The sequence below is a fragment of the Equus przewalskii genome, chromosome 3, assembly GCF_037783145.1.
Source record: "Equus przewalskii isolate Varuska chromosome 3, EquPr2, whole genome shotgun sequence".
In the NCBI taxonomy this organism is placed as follows: domain Eukaryota; kingdom Metazoa; phylum Chordata; class Mammalia; order Perissodactyla; family Equidae; genus Equus; species Equus przewalskii.
This window is the reverse complement of record NC_091833.1, coordinates 78,827,221-78,845,383: the sequence shown is the minus strand read 5'-3', so window position 1 is coordinate 78,845,383 and position 18,163 is coordinate 78,827,221. Positions and strand designations below refer to the sequence as shown.

General features: G+C 37.6%; 1 protein-coding gene across 2 annotated transcripts in view; it reads right to left on the bottom strand.

Moving 5' to 3' along the window:
* Positions 1–18,163, bottom strand: part of SCFD2 (sec1 family domain containing 2) — a 392,912-nt gene that overhangs the window by 332,869 nt on the left and 41,880 nt on the right. For both annotated transcript variants that reach the window (XM_070614946.1, XM_070614947.1), the window contains exon 3: positions 6,804–6,931. In XM_070614946.1, coding sequence (XP_070471047.1) covers positions 6,804–6,931 — 128 coding nt within the window. The remainder of the gene's footprint in view (positions 1–6,803; positions 6,932–18,163) is intronic.

Below are 18,163 nucleotides of genomic sequence, written 5' to 3'. Positions count from 1 at the left end.
GAAGAAAAGAACAAGGGAATTAGATATGGTTCCACAGAGAAAGTGACATCTGTATTAGATCATGAAAAATAAGATGGGTTTTGACAGGAAAGGTGTGTGTGCGCGTGCACAAGTGTGTGCGTTGGAAAGTGAGTGGTTATATTAGTCAAGGTCCCGGCAAGAAAGAGATCGCACACTCAAACAGGGAAAATAAAGTGAGCTTAATGAGGGGACTCTTTTACAAGAGTGTAGGTTAAGGGAAATCATGAGTGTTAAAGAAAACCAACAAGGAAAGCGTAGAGGGATTGGATCCTGATAGGGAAGAAGCCAGGCCAACAATACCCTAACCATACTCTCCTCTCACCCTCTAAATCCCTGCCCATGCCTCCCATTGGCCACACCCAACTGAGAGGCCAAGGACAGGAAAGTCTCTTGAGGTAGCCCATAATGGTTAGGCTCCAGAAGCAGAGGTAGAGAAGGGGGAAGTGGATCTGGAGGGACAATCAAATGAGAATACTCCGGGCAAAGACAACAAAGACCCGGATCTGCAGAAGTTCATGCTGAGGAAGGGGGAGTAGGGAGGGAAAGCAACAGGATTAGATGGATGAAGCATGAGGCTAGAAGGCAGAAAGACTTTTATAAATAGCATGCTAAGAAATTTGGATACTATCATGAGGCAATGGGGAAGCATCAAAGGGTTTTAAGCAGAGGAATGGCACAATCATATCTGTGTTTACAGCTCTGTAACTCTGCTACCCTCCCACCCCAGTTAGTTTGGCTCCTCTATCTAGAAAGAGGCCTGATACAGCAGTCAGACAGACCCAGGTTTGTATCCCGGCTTACTTGCTGTAAGACTGTACCAGCCAGGGCCCAGGCAGAAGGCAGAAAATAGACCAGTTATTTGAACAGAGAAAATTTAACATACGGAATTAACTGGGTAACTGAAAGGTTAAAAAGAGCCCTCCAAGGTATTATGTACATAGCCACCGCTAGAAGCAGCTACCACCAGTAGGCTGGAGGAAACAAAGCGAAGAGGTCGGAATTATCAAAACTTCGAAACTTAGGGACTTGTGAACTGAAACTCAGACTTCTGAGAATAGAGCACTATTCAGCTGGGCTGGTACCTCTGAGGAGGGGGTACCATGGAGCTGGTTCTGCAAGTGTTGGAAAAACTACAAACTGGATTCAGCTGCTACCAGAAGAAGGACCTGCCACTGCTGGGGTGAAGTATTGTCAGCCTGACACTCACAGGCAGAAGGAAAGTCCACAGGAAGCAGACAGGAAGGGACAAGTTGCCTCATCCCCTTCCAGCCTTGCATTCTCCCTCTAGCACCCCTCATTAGCATAGTCTAACAGGGAGCCAGCTGGAAGAGCAGAAATGCAGTCTGCAGACTCCCAGCCCTAGCATTACAGAGCAGAAGGGGAGATTTAGATCTGAGAGACAATAACTTAACAGCACAGCGATCCTGGAAAAGAAACGTAACCTTTTCGGGTCTCGGTTTTCCTGGTTTGTGAAACAAGAGTAAAAACAGAGTACCAAATTCACAAGATTATTCGGAGTATTACATGAAACAGACTATGTAAAACTTCTGTTATGGTACCTGAAACAAAGTAGCTATTCAATAAAAGTCAATTCCCTTCCCCATTCCCCAAATTGTGGTAATATTACAACGATATATGAGAGTTAATAATCAGTGTATGTGCCCTATGAAGCATCCAGATTTTTGTCATCTTTTATAAATTACTGTATATCACATTGTATGTTGGTCCTATTAGGTTTTAAAGTATCCTTTCTGCAAAGTTTGACAATCTCCCTACCCATTTCCCTCTCTCTTTCTCTGTCTTTCTCTCTCTCTCTCTCACACAGATACACACACACATTCCCCTTAATCCCAGACAAAATTCTCCATAATGAAGGCAAAAGATATAAATGTGATAAAAACATAGCTGTCATCCAGCCAGAACTGAATGAACTCAGGTACCCTCAATGATGTTGAAAAAAGTATATATCAAATGATTTTTTAGAGTGTTTTGATTAATTCCTGTTTTTCAAAGCCAGTATTGCTAAGTAGCAAAAGCAGGAAATGATATTAGTGGCATTGGTGGGAAGCAGAAGTCACTCATCTTGTCTGGGGCTTCATTAAGAGAAGTATAGTGTCCAAAAAGAGGTGAAGAACAAGAGACCTTTGTTCGGCTCTGGACATTTTAGGAGGGATATTAACAAACTGGAGCTTTGCCAGTGGCTCAGAACTAGAGGCAACTGTGATGACAAAATGTAGGAATGGCTTGTCTTTTCATAAAATGTTGTAAGAACTCATCACATTTACTTTGGAGAAGAGAAAATGGTGGTGAGGATATGGGGCTGAGACTACGGTGCCCCAGAACTAGGAGAGTAAGTTAAGAAGTTTCTCAATGTAATGGATCAGATCATCTGGAAATGTAGCACAAGAGATTTTTCTACAAAAGTATGACCACAGAGATTTGGTAATAGCAAATACAGTCAAGGTGATTTGAGGGGTGAACCGAGTCAGGGGAGAGGTAATAGAATGTAATCATAACTAGGCTGAAAATGAAAAACTATTCTGAATTCTACGTAAAGAAAGATGTGTTATCAAAAGGGTTAGAAAAGGACAAGAGGAATGGAGAGAATGGATCAGTCCATTTCTCAGAAAGAAAGGGGAACATCAGCTAACTTGATTTGTTTGCTTTGATTTCACTCTCATTAAACAACCTTCTCAGAATTTGGTTTCCCACAAAGACTTTCCCACAGACAGAATACAACCGCAGCACACCAACTCCAGTTTGCTTAATAGTCATAATCTTCACTCTACTCAGAGCTTTCTTTCTCCTTCAAAATTCCAGGAAATAGACATTTTTCCCATCTTGTATGGATGAAGAAATTGAAGTCTGGCTAATCAGTGACAGAACTGTGATTCACCTCCAGATATAATTGAGTTTGCATTCCATCACGGGAGACCCCAAAGTCACAGGAAACACAGAGAGATGTACGAGAAAGCAGCGATAGTCTAGAAGTAAATGCTGCAAAGAAGTCAAGAAGAATGAGGACTGAGGAGAAGGCCCTTATGTTTAGTGGTCTAGGGGACTTTTCAGTAAAAATTGTCAGAAGCCAGACTGTATCAATTAATAAGAAAGAAAATAATAAAGACACAGAGGCATCAAGCACCAAATACTCTTTCAAGAAATCTGGCTGCAAAAGGAAGGACAGTGTCATAAAGACATCTGTTTCACTTCAACTGTAATGGAATCTCTCTGCCACCCATTAAATACTGGGGACATGTCCCTTCTGCAGAGAGCTCTAGGATGAGCCGGGAAGATCCGCCACCACACTGGCACTCCAGAGAAACAGTTCTCCGTAAAATGTAGAAACTGAGATGGGCATTTTCTATTCATTTCCTCTGTAAGTGGACATTTGGGATCCAAAAAGTAAGTTTCTTGGAGTCTATTTACTTTTTACTTTCAGAATACATTTTTCATTATGAAAGCCAGTGGGAAAAATACAATCCAGTTTACAATGTTTTAAAAATCACTTTTCTGGAACACATCTATTTCATTAACTGACAATTTAATAACAAGCTCTAGGAAAGATGGCATATGTTGATGTGAAATGATAAAATGAATTTTTTCTTTGTTTTAGCAATTAAACTTTTTTCCTTTAAGAGAATGATATATATTTCTCGTGAAGCTCTAATGTTTTAATAGGAACTTACCTTGTGCTGAGTTTAAGATCTGAGGTTTCAATGATGGGATCCCTCTCAGTGAATTTAAATATAAGAGAGTCCTAAATCCAGAATTAACATTTCAGTTTAATGTCTCAAAAGTACTAGAAGCCTCTATCACAGTCAGAAAAATTTATACTTAATAGAATTTACAGCAGGGGTTGGGAAAACAGTGCATAGTTTAAAGTATATTTCATAGTTTTAAATGCTGCTAGAAAAAGCATTCCAGCCATCTAGGATTCCAGAGCATGATTTTTTTTTTTTTTATGATAAGCTATATGATAAGGAGTTTTCAAATACCAATGTTTTACTATGTTTAAGTTCCAGATCTTTTCTTTACTTTCATGGTTATGTATCTGTTGGTAAATGGAAATGAGACACATGAGAAATTCTGACTAGTGATATGAAGCAGAAGTGGGTAGCTGCACCGTTATCTTTTACTCAATTGTAGTTGGCACATGGATAGAGTGTGACTTGGGCCAACCATTTTCGTCCTTCTTACAACAAAAGTCTGCTAACAATTGTCTGTTTCTTTCCTTCTTTTTTCTCTCCTCACTCTCCCCTACATCTAGAGTTTTGAGATAAAGCAAACCATTTTATCTAAGTTTTTTTTTGGGTGACGGAAAACTCAAACATTTAAATTTGAATTCTTTATGAAGTTACCCGTCTTTTTTTAAAATTTATTTCTGGCTCTGATTATTTTTAAAAGATATAGCTCCTTAGAAAAGTAAAGTATGTTGATCTTTCAAGAGTTCTGCATTGAGCAATAAAAACTGATTTATGCTCTGTGATAGCATCATAAAGTTATATCACTGAAACGCAATATAAATTAACCTTATCACCAAGACCCTTGGTGCCTTCCTACTTTTCTTGACTCACAATACGAATTAGTTCTTGTTACAACATACTTATGGATGAGGAACTCTGTAAAGTAAATATATTTGTTCTTAATGTGTATCTAGAACTGTGGAAAGAATAAAGAAAGAAAAAGAGAGAGAAAAGGAAGGGAGGGAGGAAGGAAAGAAAGATGGAAGGTAGGGAGGGAGGGAGGGAGAAAGAAAGGAAATTAGAAACTAGAATTAACAGTCAAATGCCGGTATGGTCTCATAGTAGCAACTTTATTTCTACTCCAAAACAATACACAGGACTCCTGGCATTGGTTGTTAGAATTAGGATGATTTTATAAATACAGAGCATATGCTCTCACATCAGAATATCTGGATTTGAATTCCAGTCCTACCGCTTATCAGATGTATGACCTTGAGCAACTTAATTTTTCTCCATTCCAGTTTCCTTATCTGAAAACTGAGAACTAATGGTACCTATCGCTCAGAATTACTGTGAGGATTAAATAAGATAACACATGTAAAGAGTTAGAAGAAAATCTGGCACATTATAAGTACTTAATAAATGTAAGCTACGTTCACTTTTCTTGTCATCATTTTGTTCCTTAAAACCCTCATATATAATCACCTAATACACTGAAAGTCATGATTTTTTTTCATATTATGACCCTGTAAGTTTTTCTCTTCTAGGTTCATCTACATGCTTTTACTTCCAAAATTCTGTTCTTCTATTTCAACTTGATAGTTTGATTTTCATACTCATAAGTAATCAAGAACTTGGGCTAGGAATCTCAGCAAGGAAAAATTTTCCCATCCAGTATAATGTATTAATATTTCTTGGATACTTAAGAGCAGATATAAGGGAAAAAACTTATTTTTAAAATAGAGAAATAAACTTTTGCAAGTTTCCAGAAATAAATTCTACCTATTAACCAGATTCAATATCAATATTTAAATATTTCTGTATTAAAAATAGAAATACTATATGATCCATCTATCCCACTACTGGGTATTTATCCAAAGAATACAAAATCAACAATTCAAAGAGATTTATGCACACCTATGTTCATTGCAGCATTATTCACAATAGCCAAGATGTGGAACCAACCAAAGTGCCCATCAATGGATGAACAGATAAAGAAGATGTGGTATATATATGCAATGGAATGCTACTCAGCCATTAAAAAAGACAAAATTGCCCTGTTTGTGACAACATGGATGGACCTTGAGGGTATTATGCTAAGCAAAATAAGCCAGACAGATAAAGACAAACAGTGTATGATCTCACTCACGTGGAAGATAAACACATGGATAGGAGAACAGATTGGTGGTTACCAGAGGGAAGGGAGGTGGCGGGAGGGCAGCAGGGGTAAAGGGGCATATATGTATGGTGATAGATAAAAACTAGACTATTGGTGGTGAACACGATGCAGTCTATACAGAAACCAATATATAATAATGTACACCTGAAATTTACACAATGTTATTAGCCAATATGACCTCAATAAAATAATTTAAAACAAAATAAATATTTCTATATTAATAAAATTACTTAATTAAAAAAAACAAAAAAGTAAAACACCAGATTCCTTTTCTAAAATCAAAACATTAAATCTCTGACTTTTTAATCAAAATAAAAAAAGCCATTTAAAACTTAAATTCCATTGCAGCCAGATTCTTCTAATACTGAAGACAAAGCTAAATGTGAAAAAAAACAAGAAATGAGAAAAATGAAATACGTGATATCCTGGTGAAGAAGGGATAACACTTATGTGACTGGACAACTAGCAGACCACTCTAAGGCTAAGGGGCCAGGCCAGAACATGTCCAACTGTTAAATTGTTTTGTCAGTACAGTAGTTCATCCATTAATTCAAAACCAATAAGACATCTTTCATCCACAGTAAAGGAAGAAAGGGCAAAGGTAGAACAGAATGAAGGGGAGGTGGTCCAGATAATTTTCATAGTTCTGGATAAAATAAAGAAACTGAAAGAATTACTCTTTGTAAGCAAGGACTCTCCTAGAGTTCCCAAAGTTGAGTCTAAGAAAAAGGGTCATTGTTGAGCCCTGAGGGCAGTGTGTACATATTCCTTCCATATTCTTTCCACAATTTACAAAAGTCTTCAATACTTCTATCTAGATGCCATGATGGCTAGGTTGGCCCACAGTTCAGAGCAGGCTCAAATAAACTTCCTCAGGGCCTACGGTCACTCTCGGTCCCAGGTGAAGTGAATAAACTTACCCATACTCATCTTGATTGGCAGGTTTTCTCTGCTTGCTGCTTCCACTAGATGTCTCCGGACTTCCATCACTGCTTCCTTGTGCTTGGTGTTCAGTAACGCTTCCCACAGGGCTTTGCCTGCCATGTCACTGCAATAAAACCACCAAAAGAGCTTTAGAATAAATTTCTACTGGCTAATGGAAAGAGTGGAAAGCAAAATAATTTCTTAAATATCTTCTTTTGAGCACTAATGTAGTCTCCTACTGACAGACTCTAAGTATTTAAGTAAAGAATATCTAATCCATTTTAATCAGCACAAAATATTGAGAAATTAAGGAGACAATGAAATTAAGTCCCCCCAACCCCGGCAAAAAAAGAGAAGAAAAGCTATGAGAAGTGTAGGGAAACTGTATGATAATTTTTTTTGAGATTTTTGCATTTAAAAGTATTTCAGAGTATAATTCAACATTGCTAGAGTAAAATATAAATGGTATATAAGCCAAAATTAAATACATGTCTAAAGGTGATTTATCAGTGATTATAAGCATATCAATTTTAGATAATATACTCGTGCGGGAAACACAAAGCAATCAGCAATGAGAATCCTGTTCAAAAATTACTCAATAGAAATCCTAATGAGTAGCTTTCCTAATGAATGAAAATCAAGAATTAGGCTAAGTAACCGTGGCCTTAAGTAGCCCACTTTGGGCCTTAGGTTGTAAGGATGGCACTTACTGAAGGCTTTACAATTAACTATTGATAACGGCATGAAGCACTGCATTATGCAGGGTCTCATCTGGGCTCACTTCTCCAACAGACCTCTGTCTCACCCAACATGCCATGTCCAAATTATAAATGAGTACAGTGTTCTTTCCGGAAGATCTCTGCATGTAGCCAAGTATACACATTTGTGGTAACATTTTAAAAACTGAGTATAAAGGGACAATGATGACTTCTGTCCCTTTATAAGGACATTTTCCCTCTACTTACAGCCCCCTAACACCTCCTCCTATCCAGTTAGCAATAGTTTGAAAATGAATGTATTTTTTAAAGTTTAGTTTTAAAAGTTGTATCTAATAAGATACTAAGTTAGCTTTAAAAGTTATACCTAATAAGGTATATCTTTCAAGTTTGAATTTGATTTGGAATAATGGAATGATGTATTTCAGAACTGAGTCTAATATCTGGCATATAATAATCTTTTATTAAATAGTAGTGTTTTGATTATCATCTATTTTTTTCTAAGTGAACTAACACCACTGCTCAACATATTCTACTGGTTTCGATCTCATCAAACTGTCATCATTATAACTCAGCATCTAATACTCTAAGTTTAATTTAAGTGAGCAGGTAAACTACATGCCAAGCCCTACCCCTGGGGGTTGGGATATAGATCAAAACAAGGCACAAGCTTTCAACGACTTACAGTCCAGAAGAAGAGGCAGACAAGTAAGCAAAGAAAGTATCCAAAAAAGTGTGATAAGAGGCAGATCAAAGTTTGCATCAATTTCTCTGGTAGCACAGAGCAGGGGCTCTAATCCTGGCTGGGGGGACAGGGACTCAGAATGATTTCTACTGGAAATGACAAGCAAGTACACAGATATGTAAGCTCCACAAGCAGCCAAGGGAAGAAGTTATAACTCAATCTGGAAAGGAGAATGGTATAGAAAATCTTCAAGGAAGATATAAAATCTTCATCGCAAAACAAGAAGAAGGACGTTTCAGAATGTGCAAAGTGCCAGGTACATGATACTAAGGAGTTCTCTTGTGCTCCATGCTGAGGTGCAACGGGAGGGGCAGTAGCCATAAGGGCAAAAGAAGGCGAGTGACTCTACAGGGCCCTGCATTCCTTGCCAAGGCTTGTTGACTTCAGTCTGTAGGTGACGGACCCCAAGGAGCATGTGATTGATTTCACATTCCGAGAAGAGCAGCACAGCTTAGCAGTTATGAACAGAGCCTTTATTATCATTCAAAACTAAGTCTATTTGCACTGGGGCTTTGGGAAAGTTACTTAATTTCTCTAAAGCTCTGAAAGCAATGGAGAACCAATGAAGAATTCTGAGCAGGGAAGTCACACTCCCAGTTTCCCAAATGTATGGTCCACAATAGTTCCCTACTTATATTCTCCAAAGCACCTCTCCCCAAACCACAGGGGTTTCTCACATACTCTCAGCTCTACACACCTTACTGCCCTCCTCTTTTCCGTGAGAATAATACAGTGTCACCAAGATCACAGTAGGTTAGGTAATGCTGTGGTTGCCCCATCAGATTAATGTGGTAGTTAAAATGTGGGCTCTGGGGTCAAATAAATCTGGGTTCAAACTCTGACCATTCACTCTTCACCCACAGCAGCTCCACAGCCTCTGATCTTCCTCAGGTACTCCAAGCACAGGAAGCTCTTCTCCTCCTCTGCCAGGAACGCTGTTCCTACAAATACCCCTCTCTTCAGATGTCTGCTGCAATGTCACCTTATCAAGAGGTCCCCTTACTACTCTGCATAAAAGAGTGACGATAGCCCATCCCAGAACCCTATCCCGGCACTCCCTTTCCCCCTTACTGGGCTTTACTGTTTACATATCCTTATTACCATCTGACTTCCATGTTTCCATGTTTATCTGTCGTCTATCCCCCTCATAAAAGGTAAGGTCCTTTGAAAGCAGGGATTTTGTTTAACTCATTGCTAACCCCCACTACCTAGAACAGTGCTAGGCTCATGGTAGGTCTACTCAATAAATATTGAATAAATGAATGAATGATGCTTGCTAGTTGTGTAACCTTGTGCGCGTAACTAATCCCCTTTTCCTCTGTTTCCTCGTCTGAGAGATGGAGATAATAATAGCGACGACCTCACAGGGCTGTTGTAATGGTTAAATAAGATAAGGAACACACAGCACTTTCCTGATTCACAATAAACGTGGGTAGTTGTATGGTCATTGTAGTGGTTGTTACTACTATTATTATTGCTATGAATGATATTGTCTCAAAATTCAATGTGTTCGAGGGTAATATATTAGACAAATTCACTTACTTAATTACATTGACTATTTTTTTCATACAATCCTGATTTGCTCACATATACTAAAGTCACTTGGGGCTTGTACTCTCTGGCGCTGTTTTCTATTAAAACATTTTAGAAGAAATACAGAGTTTTCATGATCTCTAACATTAATGCAGAGTCAGGTAGTGTTTGCTTGAAAATTGTTCTGTTGATATAAACAATTCTAATTGTCTAGATACATGTGACAGTTTCTAATGTCTACTTCCTGTCCAAAACAGTTTCCTAAACACACCATACTAAACCCCACATCATACATGGTCATTTTAAGCTTACCAAGTTAACATTCATGAACTAATTATGGTTCCCTGAATCGGCACTAAAGAAGATCAAGAAGATGGAAATCATACTCACTGGCAGCTCTGCTGTGCTGCACCTGCATCTTCACCAAGTCACTTTGCTACTGCTGTGTGGTGGCTTACATCTGTAAACCTGTGTACACTGCCTTTCTCTAATATGCTCATAAAAGTTGATCCAACAGACATTTCACACTATTGAAGTTTCACATGAAATCAATTCCTGACGTCAAATTTTATGAATCGAGAAAAGTGAATTGAAATCCACACTATAATCATAATAGTGTATTTTTTTGGTAATTCTTTATCCTCTCCAACTGTACTAATTCTCTATTTTCTCATGAGGGAATTAGCAATACACAGAGGCTATCACAACAGGGCCAGTCCAATAGTTTAGTGGTAGGCAGTACTAAAGACTAGGAGAATCATGGATTCTGGTACCAAACTACCAAGGGTTCTGGTTCTGCCTTGCTAGCTCTATGTCACTAGGAGAGTTACTGAACCTCTCTGTACATATTTCTCCTCTGTTCACTGGGGATGGTAACAGCACATATTCAGTAGGTTATTATGAGAACCAAATGTGCTAATATATCTGAAGCACCTAGAACAATGCCTGGCACATCGTAAGTGCTCAATGAACATAGCAGCAGCAGTAGTAGTAGTAATAACAAATCAAAGCCCAGAATTTTCTCATAGGATATAGAAGGAAGCCCGTTCTAGAAGTACATTATAGTCTTTTCCCTCTACTTGCACAGACATATGGATAACCAGTGCCAGTAGCTTCATTTTCTAATAGGAAAAGGTCAACAATACATTATGCAGAATTCACAATGATACACTTTGGAACACTCTGAAAACTCCAACTCAAGCAAACTTCCCAAATATGACAAGTTGAAGTAAATAATTTTGACTTTCAGGAATAAAATAAGAAACTTTTCTATATATTACTTAGAGATTTACACCTATAGGAAGTAAGGGTTTTCCTTATAAAGGTTTTTAAGCAATGACTTCTGTGCTAGCTTCTTACCTGATTAATTTAATTATATTGAAATTCTATAGACTGCACACAATAGGACATTTTAAAACTAAAATTATTATTTTTATGAGGAGTTCAGATTCCATAAATATTTCCAGACTGACTTGCAAAGTGGATACGCAACTTTGGGGGTAGAAGTGAACATTAGAAAGAATATTAAATTAACCATCTTCACATCTTCAGCAGGACGCTGCCTAATCCAACATAAACAGATGAAAATCTCTTTTTAGTTTTTGAAGGCACCTAAAGAAAATTTTGCAATATGCCTGAGAAAAACACTATATCTTCAAACAAATCAAACTGCTATTAGATCGTATTTATACCTAATCTAAACCCTTTGTGCTCTACTGTAAATCTACTTCATCTTGCTTAGTCTTCTCTCTCAAATTCAGGAACAGCTGGATAATATCTTTTTAATAATCAGGTCCACTGAAAAATGGTTTATTTCTTTTTCTTCATGGCCAACTTAGGAAAGATTTTTGAAAGGTAAATAAAATATAATATTCAAAAATGCTTTAAAATACCACCACTACTTTCTATTTTAGAAGCATTTCAGAACTTAAAAAACAACTTCTTACATGAGCCATTATCACTGTCCCAATTTAAAGAGCCTCAGAGCAGTCAAATGACTGACTAAAGTACAGTCAACCTATAAATGACAGAAACAGGACTCAGACCCAGGGAACTGGCTTCGGAGCCCAGGAATCTTTCTACTATACCATGCCATGCTTGTATTATGCAAACCATCAAAGAGAACCAATTATTCAGGATGTCAATTATTTTAAACTCTTCACGTTAGTTTTCTTATCCTTAATAGGTTCTCTATTCTCCCTTTAAGTTCAGTTCACATATGGGCCCACAAAGGATAGAATGAAATAAAGTAAAAAGTGAAGTCGATCCACGTTAGCTCACGAAGCAGGTAAAGTTTGCTCTCAGGATTTTTCACTTTTTGTTTTAAACAATATCATACTATTCCCTTTGTAGGTCACCATTAGCCATTGACAGTCACTTTACTACACAATGCCAATCATTTCCCACTTGTATTCAACCTTCTTCTTTAAATGTTTCCCTCTAAGAAGACTTTGCTGAATTTTAAATCATGCTACATATATATCATTTATACAACTGAAAAGTCAAAAAACTAAAGTCTAAATTGCCCTGAGGTATAATTCCCAATTTAGCTCTTATTTGATGTTCATTATATCCTTGGGAAAGAGAGAGAGAGAAATAGCCTCCAGCTATTTTATCACTTACAAAACTGAGACAAAATGAAGCCACTTGCCTACCATCTCATTAATAATAAAGGAGGCAAGGTTTAGAGCTCAGGGCCACCACTGAAAGTGCCGTGGGCTGCTTCTTCAACCTTGGGCAATTCAGTTAGTCTTTCTGATGCTTTACATCCCCTTAAAGTATGATTAATGTTATTATTTTAATTTATTGAGAACTCAATATGTCATAGGCAATATGACTATAATATCTCATTGAATAACAACCCTCCAGCTTAAGTATCATTGCTCTATTTCATAAGTGAGAAAGCTGATTCTTAAAGAGAGAAAATAATTTGTCCTAATCACATAGCCAATAAATGAGAATTTGAACCCAGGTCTCTGTGAACTCCAAAATCCATCTACCAACCATGATTCTATGGTACTCTGTAAAATAAAAGGCTCAAACCAGAAGGCTAACTTCTGAGATTCCTTGGATCCTTAACAAGCTATATTTTATTTGCTTTCCATTATGCCCTGGTGCTCCAAGTTCACATGTACAAATTTGATTAACTTTGCAACACTTCGTAAAAGATGGGGGAATATCCCATGTTGTTATCTTTTTTATTAAAGCCATTTTTTTTACAAGTCCAGTGATAGTAATAAAAAGAGTTAACAAAAGAGTATTCCTAACAGATTTTAGAATATATTAAATAATGTTCTACCCCTTTCTCTGTTTTTAAAGTGAAGTTTTCCAATGACATAAACTTTATTCCACTGTAGCTACTAAAACACAATTTTATTTCAGTAGATTCTTTGAAATATACGATATAAAACTCCTAGAATATTTGCCCTATGAAAAGATCCATTCTATTACTATGAAATGTAATTAGTTTCAATATTGTCAGTAACTGCATAAAATGTCAAATATACACAAAATTTAGGCCCTTTTTAAATAAACTGATTATCTTGTATCTTTAAAAATCACACTATTATGACAAATTGTCATGTTTAAAGAAAACTAAAGGCTAACAATATACACATAATAATAGCTTACTAGAATATACACATAATAATAATCTGCTAGAATCTTTTTTAAGTCTCAGGAGATTCCGTACATGAAGACGTGGTCCTTTCGGTTAATTCCTTGCTCTTTATTCACCAGAATTACTCAACTGTAAATGAAATCTTAGAAGCTGCCTTGGTTTGGCATGTATGAAATGTCAAATGCAATCTGCTAGAAACTAACAGGAAATATTCATCACCAAATAAAATATAAAGAAGACAGCATTAATTTTTAAAAGGTGGCTGAATGTTGAATCATGGTGCTACTTCAATCAAGTGGAAGCATGCAATTAAGAGACTGAGGGTGAAATGCGACTGCTCACCATTATCTTGTAACTAAACTCAGAGAAAATGGTTTCTTCATGGCGTGCACGGGAAGTTAAGCTTACTCACAGGATTTGCAATAACAGTCATAGTGTTCCAACAGAAATACAATGACAACAAATAAAACCAAACAAACATTTTCAACTAATTTTAAAAAGAGAGCAATCTGAGTCATAGTTTAGCACAGCAGGGAATAATGGCTTCCATCAGCGGCGAGCTTAATGAGCTCAGAAGGTAGGTTTGTTAATTAAATTATTCACAGAGGTTTCAAGAGTCATCTTTTCTCTTGACTACTTTTTAGAACAATTACTTCATCTTTAACAAAATTATCCACTAACCTTCATCTCAATAGAAGAGAAAGCAGCTAAACACAGAAGGATGTTGAAGTAGACCCTTGGCACCATAAAGCAGTCCTTCCTTCCTTCTTTCTTTCAGAATATAGGCACTTCCTGCGGGCTGGGCACTCAGCGAGGTGCTGCAGCCACAGCTGTGAGCAGCCTCCCTGCCCTCATGGAGTTAGCAATCTGGCAGGGAAGCTAGAACTGAGCATGCTCCTGCAGAGGTGACAAAAGCAGAGAATGGGAGCTCTGGGAGAGTGTAACACCTAACCTGGTCTGGGTGTGAGGGTGGAGGTCAGAGCGTGGCTGAGGATATGACAGTGGAACCTGAAAAATGAGTAGGACTTAGCCGTTGAAGAACAGAGTAAGGGTAATCTAAGCAGGAATCGCATCATGGGCAGGGTCCTGAGAAGAGAACTTGAGAGCTTTCCCAGGAAATGAAAAGAAGTATGAATGGCGCATAAAGATCTAGTTTGACACTGTCCTCAGCTTATGTCAAATCATCCAAGGCCTGGTAACCCACATTAAGGATTGTAGACTTTTTTCCAAGGGTAACAGAAGGGTCTTCAGCAACAGACTGACCCAATCAGATTTGCATTATTAAAAGATGGCTCTGGAGGCCAGCCAAGGGGTGCAGCGGTTAAGTTTGCATGTTCTGCTTCAGCGGCCCGGGATTTACTCGTTCGGATCCCAGTGCAGACCTAGGCACTGCTTGACAAGCCATGCTGTGGCAGGCGTCACACATATAAAGTAGAGGAAGATGGGCACGGATGTTAGTTCAGGGCCAGTCTTCCTCAGCAAAAAGAGGAGGATTGGCAGCAGATGTTAGCTCAGGGCTAATCTCCTTCAAAAAACAAAAGAAAGAAAGATCACTCTGGCCTCTCTGTAGAGAACGGATTCAAGTTCAAGGACTGGGTGTGAGGCTACTGCACAGTCCAAGCAAGAATTGATGATGGCTTGGACTAGAGTGACTTCCTAAAGCTATCACATCATATCATTCCCTGCTCAAACCCCTTTCACGCTTCCTACTACCATTACACTGAAATCTAAGTTCCCTATTTTGGGCAACAGGCTTATATAAACTTTAGTGCGTTCCTATATCTACAACTTCATCTCTCAATCTCTCAGCTTCATCCATTCGGCCTCAGCCACACTGGCCTGATTTCAGCCCCTTGAGTGGGTCAAGTGTGTTCCCAACTCAGGGCTTTGCATTTGCTATTCCCTTTGCCTGGAACCGTATTTCTCCAGATGTTCTTTGATTAGGTCTCATCCATTCAACAAATATTTATTGAGCACCTACCAAATGCCAGTTCTGTTCTAGGTACCATTCAAGGCGTCCTTCCTTGACCACTCTAGCTATTCCAAATCCCACTTAGCCTATTTTATTTTATTTATGATATTTGTCACTAACTCAAATTATGTATTATTAAATAGAATTTATTTCAGTAAATTGGGAAGGAAGTGGTCACAGAGCATTAAGGACAAAAGTATTTTGGCTTTATCAGAATGTCAGCATCCTGGGCCCATGGGTGCATTGCACTCAGGCCACCAACACCCCATGGGCCATGAACTGTGCTAGGCACCAAAGGTGCAATAGTGTACAAGGGTGAACAAGTCAGGCACAGACCTTCTCTCAGGAAGCTTCCAAAGTCTAGTTGGAGAGAAAAGACACTAAACAACTAATTTTAAGATAATGTACTATGAGCTGTTATACGACATAAAATGTATGATCTATAGAAGCAAATATAAAAGTGGAGGTGGAGAGAAGGAAAGAGCAACATGTAGGATGGCGCAAAGGTAGGAGAGCAAGACATGAGGACCTGAAAGAAGTTTAGCGTAGCTGCAACCAAGAGTAAGAGCACACTGGAGGGAAGAGAAGGAGGGAGCAGGAAAAGATGAAGGCTGAAAAAATAAGCAGGGAGTAGATCTAGGAAGGCTTTCTAAAATAAGTTAAAAGTTTTAGTCTTTACCCAAATGACAATGGAGAGCCACTAAAGGATTTTACCAGGGGAGGGTTAGAATCAGATTTACTATTACTTACACAGCTGAATAAATGTATGTACGAATAACCAGTTTTACAAAAATAACCCCCCAAAATAGACTTTAAAACATACAATTTAAAAGATACAATTTAACTTTTAAATATTATGCAACTAAGTGAATATAATCCATTCATTTCTTCCTATTGAAGGCTCTTATGTTGGGTTTTGTTCCTGTATTCAAAAAACATGAGTGCCTACTACACATCAGCCCCTCTTCTTGGGGCTGGGGATACAGCAGTGAACAAAACAGAATAAAACCACTGCCCTATGTGATTCATGTTCTGCAGTTTATTTTCTGAACATAGCACATGGAAATCATAAAGTAGGAAGAATTAGAACCGAAGGTTCCTTAGAAATTATCTAGTGTACTTCTCTTTTACAGAAAAGAAAACTGTGACTATGAGAAATTAAGTACCTTGTTCAAGGTCATAAAGTTTTGGTGGAAAAGCCACTGTACTACCAAATGACTAGGAAACAAAAACTGCACAGAAGCTGCTCAAGGACACTAAAAAAAAAAAAAACCCAGGTCAACAGAATCAGTCTCTGACCGTTCAATAACTGAAAGAAGATTGTTTTAATGAGTTTTTGTATCCACTGTCACGTTTGTTAAAGAATGTTCCCGTAACAATCAATACATTCTTGAAAAAGATAAGATCACTTCAAAGATGTTAAACTCAAATATCACATTGGCATACATTTCAGGGAAGAAGCAGAGTACATTGGAAAAAATAGGAACCCTGATGCAGCTCCTTCTTTGAGCAAGTCACTCATATCTACCCCTCAAGTCTCACTGATACTATCTCTCAAACTATGGGAAAGTGATTGTTATTAATTTGCTCAACAAGAAGAAAGCACCATACAAATTTAATTTGTATTGTTCTAACTGAGGAAAAAGCTGTCATTTTAAAACCATGAATAAATGTATTGTCTGTTACAAACTTTTAATTAGCATAATAATCTTGTTGGGAATTATATACTCTTGGTTTGATATTCAAAAACCAAAAATGTCCTAAAAAATGCATGCTCTTTTTGTATCAACGTGTATAGCTAATAGAAAATCTATCTGTGTGGTTGGTTCCAGATTGTAAATGTACTAGAATGTCTTTAACAATGCAGAAATAACAACCATGTGTTAAGGGAAACTAAATAAAATCCAGGATAAAAAACTGTTTAATTTCAGGATAAACAATTGCACGCAAGCTTTATAATGTTCAGGATAATAAAAGAACAACCTCCATCTGATACGTAATCAAAGTTTCATCTCCTTCCAAGGAATACTCTAGCTCATCATGTCTTCCTTCGAGATGATGGCTTCATTCAGCACTGTAACAGGCTGGTGAAACCTCTTAAAAAATGGACCAGAACATAACATACAAACTGTGTAACCATCATATAAAATAATTGGGGTAACTGAACTTCATCCCAGTACAGATAAACACTTTTTATTCCTACTGTCCACCAGCTCATTAATGATAATATCAACACAATTAATTATCAACACAAATTTATTCATAATTTCTTCCTAGCAAACAATAAAACATAGGAGAGACTGTTTTTCATATGGATTCCCAATGTACAAACAGATTAACACAATATGAGGATTTTAAATCACTAACACAATTAGATTACTTAAAAACCAAACACACATCCCCTCTATGCACATTTTTCTGATTCTGAACGATGTACTTTGAGTTCCTGTAGATTGCTTCCACGACCCATTCCAAAGGCCAGCCCTTGCTCCACTGGGGAACTCTACTCTAGGCTGGATTACATCTGTGTGTTTTGGCTTGAATTCAAGACTTGGAAAGTTAAGGATTAGTTCATGTGTCAAACTCTAAGATAAAGAGTTAGTGACAGTTTTATAGAGGCTCTTAGAAGCAAACTCATCTGTTTGCTTTATCCGTTCTGTCACTCTACTCCATGAAGAACAGTCCTTTCAAAATCAGCATAGCCTATTGTTCTATTATTATACAGTGATTCCAGAATCTATTACTCTATTCACCATGAGTGACACCATTGT